General features: G+C 45.6%; 1 protein-coding gene across 1 annotated transcript in view; it reads left to right on the forward strand.

The window, feature by feature from the left end:
• LOC102429774 (sickle tail protein homolog) overlaps nucleotides 1-12,958 on the forward strand; it is a 144,076-nt gene that overhangs the window by 93,777 nt on the left and 37,341 nt on the right. The window contains exon 6 of the mRNA XM_014447489.2: nucleotides 3,797-4,632. Within this exon, the coding sequence (XP_014302975.2) occupies nucleotides 3,797-4,632 (836 nt within the window). The remainder of the gene's footprint in view (nucleotides 1-3,796; nucleotides 4,633-12,958) is intronic.

Consider the following 12,958-nt stretch of genomic DNA (forward strand, 5'->3'; position numbering starts at 1 on the left):
GTTGCGTGGTACCCATGCAATTCTTGCTACTAGATGTTAAATATTTTGACCAATCACCTGCATTCCCAATACGAATGCACTGCGTATTAGAATTGTTGTTAACTATTACATTTCTTTCTGAATTCATCTACAAATGACATCAAGAACATCTAATGATATTGTTGCATGTTTTATTTTAAAAGGTAGTTGTATGATGTACCTCAGAACCACTTCTTTTCACCTTACCCAACATGTTTTTAAAATACCTATATAGAAAAAAAATAAATAAAATACCTATGCAGGCACCCTGTTGTTTTAAAAGAAATTTACTCAATTTGTCATGAAGTAAAGTTAATTTCACATTTTTCTTTCATTAATATTCTTTATCCTTCTAGACAGTTCTGAGAATCTTGATGTCTCTTTTTATTCTATTGCTAGAAAAAGGGGGGAAGTGTTTGATGGGTATTAATTGGGGCCAGGCTCCCCCAAATCGAGATGTAATATGAAGCCAGGTAAGAGGGAAAAGAACAGGGAGCAGTGACTAACATAGTTAGGATTTCTGTTTATTTAAGTGGGGTCTAGACATCTGAAACCCCCTTTAATTTTTGGAATTAAGAATAAGGATAACAGTGCCTACCATTTGTTGCACCTGATTCCTCTTGAGCACTGTTACTCTTTCCACACAGTGGCATGTCTGAATCCAGGTGATAAATTGATCTTTGCGTTCATTTGGGTTGATTATTGCGTTGCGTGGTCTGATTGCGTGAGGAATTTGGCCAGACACGCCCTGCTGGCTGAGCCAGTCCTTCTTGTATTTGATGACCTGTGAAGGTCTGCTTTGCTCACCACTAACCCAAACCTTTCTTTCTTCTTTTTTATTTTCCAATTTGTTTAAAGACTTTATTTCAACAGCTGTTACAGCTTATTAGTCATCAAAATGATCAGTGGATGTGTTATAGTTTCTAGGCCGTAAAGCAGCTTCAGTTGCTGAGTTACTGCCACCAGACTCCCCGGAAGGCTTTAGGCTTTCAGTTGGTAGTTAGTTTCTTTTCACTGAGCCGTAACTTGTGGAAGGTAGAGTGGGAGAGGTATTTATAGAGGATCCATGTTGCTCTGTTGCAAAACTTCTATCAGGTGGCTAGTCTAGCCATTCTGGAATGAGAATTGGGAATGCTCTTGAGCAACTGAGTCAAGTGAGTGATCAGAGAGAAAACCAGCTGGGCCCTGTGGAGCTGACCTACCTGGATCCCAACCTTGAGCGTCAGCCTGGAAAATGGGGTGAGGACAGCTTGAGGATATCCCAAGTTCAGTGTAGGCGGGGAACCAACTGGCCTATTTGGGTGGGACTGTGTGTGTGTGTTGAGAGGTGGAGGGCGTGGAATAAAGTTGTAATTGCCACTGAGGAGCCTGCATACTCTGGGCCCCCAGAAACAGTCTTCCCCCCCCCCCCCCAAGAGGGCTGAGAAGTGAAGCCAATGGTGCTCAGATAAGGTAGCCTGAAAGGCTTCTTGTGGTTGCTACATATTTGCACCTCGCTTGCATTTTTTATTGGTCATTCCCATTATTAAATCTTTCATAACATGTGAGACTACTGGGACAGGGGTTCTGCACGGCTGGATCTTCCCAAAGACAAAACAAGGAAGCTTGGGAGTCCTGCCGTTCTTCCCCTGCATTCTCCTCTCAGCGCCATACTCAAGAGCACTCTCTTAAGGGTAGAAACTGGGGGCTTCTGAGAGCTGTATGCTAGAATAATGCCTGGTTCCAAGCAAGTGCTTGATAAATACCGTTTCCTAAATGAGTGAATGTGTAAGATAAGGCATCGGTATATATTCAAGGTACTGGGCTCTGCTTTATTTTCAACCATCTGTTGCCTCTGCTTTTTCTTCTCTCTTTCCCCATCACCCACACTATGGGTCTCCCAGCTGCTCATCTTACTTCTCATCTATGTGAGCCCACCTCCTCTCTCCTCATCCCCCTGCCTCACCCACCCCCAGTCATGTATGTCCTCCTTGTCTGTCACATCCCCAGAAGCCTGGGTAGGAATGTGGGCTCCTGCGACAACACAAATAGAACTTGAAGAGTGGACTTGGGAGGTGCCAAGGCCGTTTGTCCCTTCCCTTGTGTCCATTTGGAAAATCTCCTGGGTTTTGACGAAAACAGAAAGTATCAAATCTTCATATCCTGAATTAATTTGTATTTGTTATTCTGCTCCTTGCTAAACACAGCAGTGTAATTGCAAATTAGTTTTCCCTTTCCCCATTAAGTTGATTCCTTTTCCTATTGAAATATATTTGACATATAACATTATATTAGTTTCAGGTGGACATATATGAATATTGAGAAAGGATCACCACAGTAAGTCTAATTAACATCCATCGGCACATTAGAGTTACAATTTTTCTTTCTTGTGATAAGAACTTTTAAAATCACTCTCTTAGCAACTTGCAAATATACAGTACAGTATTATTAACTATAGCTACCGTGCTGTACATTATATGCCCATGACTTAATACAAATAAGTTATTGTATTTGTTATTATAACTACAAGTTTATATCGTTTATATCTTTAGACCACTTTTACCCACCCCTCACCTCTTGCCTCTGGCAACCACCAGTCTGCCAAGAATCTATGATTCTTGAGTCGTTGATTCTTTAATCATCGTTTCTTCTAAAGGAGAGCTAATGGGACCCTGTGGGAGTCCCTGCTCTCTGATGGTAATGACACAGCCCAGAAGTCCCTGCTGCCTGAGCAGGAAGTACCGGGCTTACAGTGGCCAACTCCTGTTGGCTTCTTTTCATCACATGGCAGCCCCAGAGGATGCCCTGTTAGGATTCCTTCTCCCACGTGCCTGGGATTCCCTTCCATCTTCTCTCCCTCCTCCAGTTGCACCCTTAGCCCCTGGATCATTATTTCCTCCCAACCTCCTAGGCTCAAGTAAGTAAGGAGATGGTGAGTGAGAGTGAAACTTCCCTTCAGATCTTCCCTAGCCGTGTCCTTTCCTCTCTGGTCCTGTCCCTAGACTGCACCAGATGACAAAGATGCTTACTATTTTCCAGGGCTGATACTAGAAAATGTGCCCGGAACAAGTTTTAGAAAACACAATTTTAGCACTTTTGATACATTGGACCACATTTATTAAGTGTCTCTAAGAAGCTATGACCTCAAATTTTAAACCACTGCACAATTTTCCCTCCAAACCCGACAGCATTGAGTTCAGCATCAGGTGTATTTGGTTCCTGTGGCTGCTGTAACAAAATACCACATTTAGTGGCTTAAATCACCACAAATGTATTATTGTACAGCTGTGGCGGCCAGAAGTCCAGGTGGGTTTCACAGGCCAATAGCAAGGTGTTGGCCGTGCCACTCTCCCTCTGGGGGCTCCTGGGGAGAATCCATGCCCTTGCCTTTTCCAGCTTCTAGAGTCTAGAGACGCTGCCTGCATTCTTTAGCCCCTCCTCTACCTTCAAAGCCAGTGGTACCATCTTCCAGTGTCTCTGACGCTGCTTCTGCACCACATCTCCTGCCCCCCTCTGACCCTTCTGCTTCCCTGTCACATATAAGGACCCTTGTCGTTGCCGTCAGCCCATCCGATGATCCAGGACAGTCTCCCCATCTCAACATTCTTAAAGGGGGACGTCTGCAAAGTGGCTGTGCCATGTAAGGGGACATAGTTACAGGGCCCAGGGATTAGGGGTGGGCATCTGACAAGGGCCCTCATGCAGCCTCCCACATCAGGGAAGCCACCCTGTCCCCTGGGGCTTCTCTAAAAAATGTGAATATCAAAGTACATGTTCTAACTTCTTGTTTTATTTTCAGATGCAGAGAGAACTTGTTTATGCAAGAGGAGATGGCCCTGCGGCCTCTCGACCTGGGTCCACAGCGCACCCGGCCCACGCCATTCCAAATTCTCCGCCCTCCACGCCCGTGCCCCACTCCATGCCTCCCTCCCCATCCAGAATTCCTTACGGGGGCAGCCGCCCCATGGTGGTCCCCGGCAACGCCACCATCCCCAGGGACAGGCTCTCCAGCCTGCCCGTGTCCAGGTCCATCTCCCCCAGCCCCAGCGCCATTCTGGAAAGAAGAGACGTAAAGCCCGATGAAGACATGAGCGGCAAGAACATCGCGATGTACCGAAACGAGGGTTTCTACGCGGATCCTTACTTGTACCACGAGGGACGCATGAGCATCGCCTCTTCCCACGGCGGCGCGCACCCGCTGGACGTGCCCGATCACATCATCGCCTATCACCGCACCGCCATCCGGTCGGCTAGCGCGTACTGCAGCCCGACCTTACAGGCGGAAATGCATATGGAGCAGTCCCTGTACAGGCAGAAACCCAGGAAATACCCGGACAGCCACTTACCCACTCTGGGCTCCAAAACGCCCCCCGCCTCCCCGCACCGCGTCAGCGACCTGAGGATGGTGGACATGCACGCGCATCACAGCGCCCACGGGCCCCCGCACACCCTGCAGCCGGACCGGGCCTCGCCCAGCCGCCAGTCCTTCAAGAAGGAGCCGGGCACCCTGGTGTACATTGAAAAGCCACGGACCGCGCCAGGACTCTCCGGCCTGATGGACCTCGGCCCTCCGCTAGTGGAGAAGCAAATGTTTGCTTACAGCACCGCTACGATCCCCAAAGACAGAGAGACCAGGTAAGGGGGGGGAGGGAACGAGGGGGGGGCTGTGCCCACGTGTTGTTGAGCGCGGCTCCTCAGAGATCAGACCAAGAGAACAGATGTCAGCGGAGCATTGTGCCCTGCGGATGCTGCGGCGGGCTCAGCCGAGGCTCAAAGGCCAACCTTGTCCGCGGCCTCTAAATTGTTGGGGGTCAAGTGAGGCAGACCCACGGCCCTGCTCAAGAAGGGCAGACACACCAGGAGTGCTCAGTGCAGGCTCCTGAGCGTGGGTCAGACTCCGTCATCCATAACTACATCTGAATAATTTGGAAGAAAATTGTGGTTAGCAGAAACCATTCAGACCCAGAAATCCAGAGCTCATAATAACGATCCGCCACAGAAAATAAGGAGTGAGTGGTCCAAGGTGTAGCTGTTTAAAGTGATGATTTGTGTTTTTCCTTGTGTGGTGAGATTTTGTTTTCTCATCTGGTTTGGGGAAATGGAAAGAAGGTGTTACTGGTTGTCATCGATAAAACATGAATTTGCATAAAAATAGGATGGTTTAGATTTACTGCTCATTCCAGAGTGATACTGAGATCAGCAAAATTATCTGGTTAATGACACACTCTAGCCATTTTAATTTCTGTTTTAATATACATCTACACTAATAAAAGAGAAACATGGTAATTGGCGTACGACCGCTACCCTTCCCATTGGCTAATCAGCGTATCCTTATGCAAATTAACTGTCAGCCAAGATGGCGGCCGGCAGCCATGCACTGAAGCGAGCAGGGAGGCTTGCTTCCTCCAGGAACTGCAGACTCCAACGTTCCCCGCCTCACTTGCCAGCCTCTCAACTGCAACTATAAGCAACTATTACTATGTTGCAAATAAGAAGCTAAACAAAACCGGCTTTCAGTCAGCCCCGGACCACAACATTGTATCCATGTTCTCAGCACCGAGGCCTCAGAGCTAAAGCTGGCCCAGAATAAAAAAAAAAAAAAAAAAGAAAACAAGGAGCAGTTGGGAGCTTTTAGTCAACTGCCAGCGGGAAAACAGCCCTCAGCCCCTCAGCCAGCCTGGCCAGGCACCCCAGTGGGGACCCCCACCCTGATCCAGGACACCCTTCAGGGCAAACCAGCTGGCCCCCACCCATGCACCCGGCCTCTATTCTATATAGTAAAAGGGTAATATGCCTCCCGGCACCAGGATCAGCGGAGCAGCGAGGCTCCCGGCACCGGGATCAGCGTGACAGGGGGCAGCGCCCAAACCCCCTGATCAGCCCTGCTCTGTGCCTGATAGGGGGGGAGCTCCCCAATCCCCCGATTGCCCTGTGGCTCTGTGTGTGACAGGGTGCAGCGCACCAACCCCCTGATCGGCCCTGCTCTGTGTGTGACAGGGTAGAACCATAACCTCTCCATCGGCCCTGCCCTGAGTGTGACAGTGGCGGTGCCCCAACCCCCTGATCGGCCCTGCTCTGTGGGTAATAGAGGGCGGCGCCCCAACCCCCCTCCACGGGCCTTGCTCTGTGTGTGACAGGGTAGAGCCATAACCTCCCCATTGGCCCTGCCCTGAGTGTGACAGGGTGCAGCGCCCCAACCCCTTGATCCGCCCTGCTCTGTGTGTGACAGGGGGCGGTGCCCCAGCTCCCCTATCGGCCCTACTCTGTGAGTGACAGGGGGGAGCTCCTCAACCCCCTGATGGGCCCTGCTCTGTTAGTGACAGGGGGCAGCGCCCCAACCCCCTGATCGGCCCTGCTCTGTGAGTGACAGGGAGCAGCGCCCCAACCCCCTGATTGGCCCTGCTCTGTGCGTGACAGGGGGTGGTGCTGCAACCTCCCCATCGACCCTGCCTTGAGTGTGACGGGGGGCAGTGCCCCAACCCCCCAATCAGCCCTACCCTGAGCGTGACTGAGGGTGGCATTGCAACCTCCCGATCCGCCCTGCTCTGTGCATGATGGGGTGGTGCCCCAACTCCCCAATCGGCCCTGCTCTGAGCCTGACCAGGGGCTGCACTTAGGGATTGGGCCTGCCCTCTGCCACCCGGGAGCAGGCCTAAGCCAGCAGGTCGTTATCTCCCGAGGGGTCCCAGACTGTGAGAGGGCACAGGCCGGGCTGGGGGACCCCCCCTTCCCACGGACGAGTGCACAAATTTTTGTGCACCGGGCCTCTAGTATTATTATAATTTGCCAGTCTAGAACCTTCCTACTACATTTTTAAAACTCTCCAAAGTTCATATAGTAAAAGAAAAGCTAATTTTTGATAGGGCAGTGGTTCTCCACCTTCCTAATGCCGCGACCTTTTAATACCGTTTCCTCATGTTGGGGGTGACCCCCCAACCATAAAAATTATTTTTCGGTTGCTACTTCATAACTGGTAATTTTGCTACTGGTTATGAAATCGTAATGGAAAATATCTGATATGCAGGGGGGGATTTTCATTTGTTACAAATTTGAACATAATTTAAAGCATAGTGATCAATCACAAAAACAATATGTAATTATATGTGTTTTCCGATGGTCTTAGGCAACCCCTGTGAAAGGGTCGTTCGACCCCCAAAGGGGTTGTGACCCACAGGCTCAGAACCGCTGTGATAGAGGGAATTTCTCTAGCCTGAATTGGTTAAAGGAAATCACCGTAATAATTATAATCATAAAATATCTAGTCAAAAAATGCATCCCAAACTAGTTGTCCTATAAATCCAGAAAATGTATGAAAAATGATCTACATATTTAATCATTCAGTACCTTATAAGAACCAGTGTTACCTGTTCCTCACTAAAAATGGTAGTATCACTTACTACTATTACATAACCTTATAAAAAGAAGGCCAAAATTGTGAATGTAATATGAATTGTCTATCTTACTTTTTCACACGCAAATCAGAAAGCCCTGTCCTCATTAGCAGAATTTTATCATGAAAGGGGTGTTTCTCCTTACCTCTTCAGTCACAGCAGAAAGATTCCTGGAGGATGGAAAGGGAATGAACATGGTCGTTTGGGAATCATTAATGCTCTAACAAATTCTATGCTTTCACACGAGTAAAAAAATATACTAGCAGTGGTGACTGGCTTGATTAGGTAGGACTAAGAAAAATTAAGGATTGGGAAATGATTTGTATTCTCTCCTTTCCAAAGGCTGTAGGAAGTGAAATTCTGACACTCGAAGAAAGGAACACAGACAGCTGAGGGCTATGGGAATACTGAGGCTTATTGGAATAGACCAATGTCACAACTAGAGGGAAATCTACCAAGATGAGCCTTGTTGCTCAGAAGCTTGTGCCCTGTGCTTTGAAGAAAGGGTGACACGTCCTCTGGGGTGGGCTGTAAGGGACTGATGAGAAAAACTAGTCACTTAGGGGAAGGACTTAGAATCATAAGAATTTAGTAAAGAAACTAAAAACCATTCATCTCCAGGATACTATGTGAGGGCTAGAATCCATCCTCCCCACCATCCCCTCCCCACCACCACCACCACCACCACCCCCATGCTGACTCACCTTGTGGGTCGAAGAGAATTGAGAGCTTGATTCCACCATGGATCATATTAAGCTATTTCCACCCTGCTGGGCTGTAGGCACGTTTGGGTCAATGACAGTGTATGACTTCTTTCCCAGCATGCAGTTTATAACTTAATGAGCATCACTAAGCCCAGGTTTTTCTTTTTAATTTTTATATTTTTATTATTTCAGAGAGGAAGAGAGAGGGAGAAAGAGATAGAAACAGCAATGATGAAAGAGAAGCATTGATCAGCTGCCTCCTGCACACCCACAATGGGGATTGAGTCCGCACAACCTGGGCATGTGCCCTGACTGGGAATCGAACCACGACCTCCTGGTTCATAGGTCAACGCTCAACCCCTGAGACACGCCCGCTAGGCTGAGCCCAGTTTTTTACAGCACCTGGTTATGGGAGGGAACAAAAGAACTCTCTGCTCTGTGGAGTCTTCTCTATATTGGATCAAAGTCATGAAGAATTTTGGCCTTCAGCAGTATCAGAATTCTTTTAGGGCCTCTGCTTCCTCTTTAGGTTTCTATTTTACCAAAGCTCGGAAAAAGTAGATGGATTTATGTTTTATATGTTAGAAACCCTTTTTAGAAAATCTAAATGATCTTATTTCTAGAATAACAAGTATTAGAAAAATTGACTAAAAAAGAATAATGTTCACCTAAAATATACTGTCATTATCGCTACCATATTCTGACATATGATTATAATTATGAACATAATTTTACTTTTTTTTTATTCCCTGAAATGTGAAATAACAGAGGAAGAATTTTATCTCACATCTGGCCGAGGTGATTCCTCACCTGTTAACCAGATTATCTTCAGAGGGTGGAATTGGAGTCCTTGTACATACATGAGCAGGCTAGATTCCCTTTTCCTGCAGGCCAACACACACGTGCGCACATGCGCACACACACATGCACACAAACATACACACACGCACATACATCAGCATTTAGAGTCCGCATTACTGAAACACCTAAACATCCTTAACCCAGGCACATGACATAAGTGTGTATAGAACGATTCTCTAGTAAAAAGACTTGAGTCTGGAAATTTTGCTATCAGCACTCCCACCTGTCATCCCATAGTTACCCAGATAGTCATACTTCCTCTTCAACTGTAGTTCTGAACTCTTCTAGAGAGCTTAGTGACTGAGCTGCAATGTAGTACTGCTGGGCACTACATTTATTTTATAAACTACTATTTTAAGAAGAAGAGTGCTGATGATAACTAGCTTTTACTGAAAGCCTTTTATGGGCCAAACACTGTGTTAAGTAGTTTCTACACATCTTGGGATATAATCATCATGACTCAGTGAAGTACCGGTATGTACTATCATCATTTCAATTTTACAAATGCGGGAACTGAGCTCAGAGAAGTGAAGTAACTTGCCCAAGGTCACAAAGCCACGAAGTGGCATGTAATGTTCAGGTCCATTAAAGAATCCGTACTTTTTATCAATGTGCAATATTCTGCCTGGTGCATGAGAACTCCGAGTCCTACCTTCACTGAGAAAATAAGTGAATTCTGAGCATTTTAACCAGAATTTTCCAAAAATGTTTTCAGGACTAGATGCTAAGTGACTGCTCCTGAAGGATATTTACAATCGTAATCATGGTAGAATTTGCATAATTAGCTGCTAAATATATACATGCCATTTAAAATATAGCTGCCCTAGCTAATACATTAGCACAATTATGAAGAAATAAGGAAAGAATATAGAGAACCTTCTTGGTAGATTTTATGTTTAAAACAATGAATGTGAGTACTATGTCAATGAAATTTTTTAAAAACAAGAACATAAAACACCTACTGAAGCACAAAATTATAGTCCATTGTTTCACCTATACCGTGATGTTATTTCAGATATATTTAATCTGTGGAAGTATTTTTAAAAGAGTCTTCAACACCTAAATGTCTAACTTCATGAGTATAGGGTCCTATAAAGTGCCAAACCAATTTCTGTTGCAGTTAAATGATGTTAAAAAGCAAATAAACCTGAGAGTGCTCTTTTTATAAAGCTCTGAAGTGAACTTTTACTTCTAAGACGGGAAGCTACAGAAACACAGGAGGGAGACCAAGAAGTCTATGGCGATGCTTTCTTTGGGGCACAGCTAGATCCAGATGCTGTTCAGAAGAGCACTCCATGGAAGGGCCCACATAACTGCAGGATGTTTGCAATCACAGAGGAAAAGTCCTTTATTTCCCATCTGTGCTCAGGAAACTTCCAATGGTAGTTTTTTTGTGTGTTTTTTTTTTTGAAGGCACATTATTTTATAACAGCCGTATTGACTTGAAAATGAGTTTAAAGTAATTTCGTCTTGATTCTTATACTTAGTCATGTGCCTTGATTTAATAAATTTGGCATCTCTTGTTTTTATAAATATGCTTCCACAAAACACTGAAAAATGACAAAATATACATAGAAGATCTGGGGGGAAATCATGTATATAGGAGAATATATATGTTGGTAGGGCTCTCCTCCCAAGATGGCTATGGGCTTTGGGGTAGATGAGCAGATTACAACTGCTTTGACCTTCAGGAGAGCAATTCTCATATCTGAGCTTCTAGAAAGAAAAGAAAATGATCTTGAGTGATGAAGTGGCTTTACTCAGATGACTTCCCTTCAGCTGGAACTCCCAGAAGCCAGTGGGTCCCTGTGCCTGTGAGGGAGTGAGTGCCGAGGGAACGATGTGTGACATGACTTAGTGCACAGGCTCTCTCTTCCCTCGGTTTTAAAATTACTTCATTAAATAGCATCATTATTTCTATTCATGGCACATAAAACAGCCCTTAAGAATTATAAAATTCTAGGGCATTTATGTTTTGCTATCTTCTATTTATAGTTTGTATCATTTAATGTGCAATATCTTTATTGAAATAACACTCAAAATTCAAGGGTGCTCATTTCCAAGTGACTAATAGCTCTCCTTCCAAATGTATAACAGATTCCTCCTAATGTAATGTTTTTCAACAAAACATGGTAAACCTGAACTAAGATCATATCTTACTATTCTGCACGTACAGTAGCTAAATTCGACAAACTAGTCAAGAATCCACAGAGGAGACATTCTTGCCCTGTCTGGACATGTATATCTGGGGAAAGAGAAGCCACGTGGGATCCCGCTATGATTTCTGAAACATCACAGATTTAAAGAAACAGAATCTCTTGTCTCGAGCCAAGTAGAAAGAAGGGAAAAGAAAAATTCTGTGTACAGGAGGAAGCCTGCATGCTAACTGGTAGCGTGTGTCTGTTCTTAATCATTTTACATCGTTTTCTCATTTTATGAGGATTATATTACTGTGTTGGTAGCTTTGAGGGATGGGATGCATCCTTGGTTTAGCAGTTGATTGAATGAAAGTTTAAATTTAGGTTTATGTCATGTAAACATGTTCACAGTGACTGACAGACATTTGAAGGTTTTTTAAACTGATTTGTCTTGCTACAGAGGTGAATCTGAATGATCAAAATAGAATGATTGATTTTTTCCTTGTCCTGTGTGTATCGTCAGAAGTGAGCCACATCAGAGGTATCCTAAGTAACTGGACTTGGCATCTTTCTAAAGCAAGGTTTTCTTAACTTGCTCAGTATTGATACTTTGGGCCTGATAATTGGGCGAGGGGGGGAGGGGTTCTCTTGTGTGTTGTGGGGTGTTTAGCGGCATCTCCAGTCTCTACCCCAGTAGGTGCCAGTAGCAGACTACCCCCCAACCAACCCTGCCTGTCATGACAGTCAAAAATGTCTCCAGACATAGTCAGATGCCCCGGGGAGGTAAAATGCCCCTGGTTGAGAAGCACTGCTGTAAAGGAAATTTGGGTTTTTTTCCACTTAATGCAGTGGGCATATGAAGTAATGCCTCACACTTAAGGAATGTAAATCATGACATTCCTAAAACAGATCTTGACAACTTTTACAATCCTATTCTTTCCTTGTGGTAAAACAGCTTCTTTATTGTTATAAGTTGCTGTCATTACTTTCAGTTGTCAATCTGCAATCCACCGCTTATTGAGAGGCAGTAAGAAGCAGTGTTTATTTATGAACGTGGACTCCAAAGCCAGGTTGCTTGGGTTCAGATCAGAGTTCTAACATTTGCTGGCAGTTGGGACCTTTGACACATTACTGACTCTTGCTCTGCCTTCCTTTGCTCATCTGTAAAATCCTCTATAATAAAACCCTAATATGCAAATCGACCAAATGGCAGAACGACTGGTCGCTATGATGCACACTGACCACCAGGGGGCAGACATTTAATGCAGCAGCTGCCTCCTGGTGGTCAGTGTGCTCCCACAGCGAGAGTGCTGCTCAGCCAGAAGCCAGGCTCACAGCTGGCGAGTGCAGCGGCGGTGGCAGGAGCCTCTTCTGCCTCCATGGCAGCGCTAAGGAGCAGCGAGCCAAGCAGTAAGGAGCAGCGGACAGTAAGGAGAGAGGGATCCTGGACTGCGAGAGGGTGCAGGTCGGGCTGAGGGACACCCTCCTGCCCCCACCCTCCAGTGCACAAATTTTGTGCACCAGACCTCTGGTAAGGATAATAACAGGACTTCACAGGATGGAAGAAGACATTACAGTTAAGTGCTTTGCTCCATGCCTGCCCTACCATAAGTGCTCAAAGAGTGCCTGCTTTGAGGCAAGCATCCTACTAACTATTAGCAAACAGAGAGCTTAAACCACAGAGCTGGCTAGGACAAAGGACTATTTCTGAATATAATACCAAGAAGAACATAGAGCCGGTGAGCGGATTATAGGAAACAGCAAAACTCAATGTGAAGAAAATGGAATCAACTGGGCTTCAGGATCCAGATGAGAATGTTTAGAATATCAAAGCCATTTTAAAGTCCATTTCAAGAGAGTAGTCAGG

This window comes from Myotis lucifugus, unplaced genomic scaffold, assembly GCF_000147115.1.
Source record: "Myotis lucifugus unplaced genomic scaffold, Myoluc2.0 scaffold_662, whole genome shotgun sequence".
Lineage (NCBI taxonomy): Eukaryota > Metazoa > Chordata > Mammalia > Chiroptera > Vespertilionidae > Myotis > Myotis lucifugus.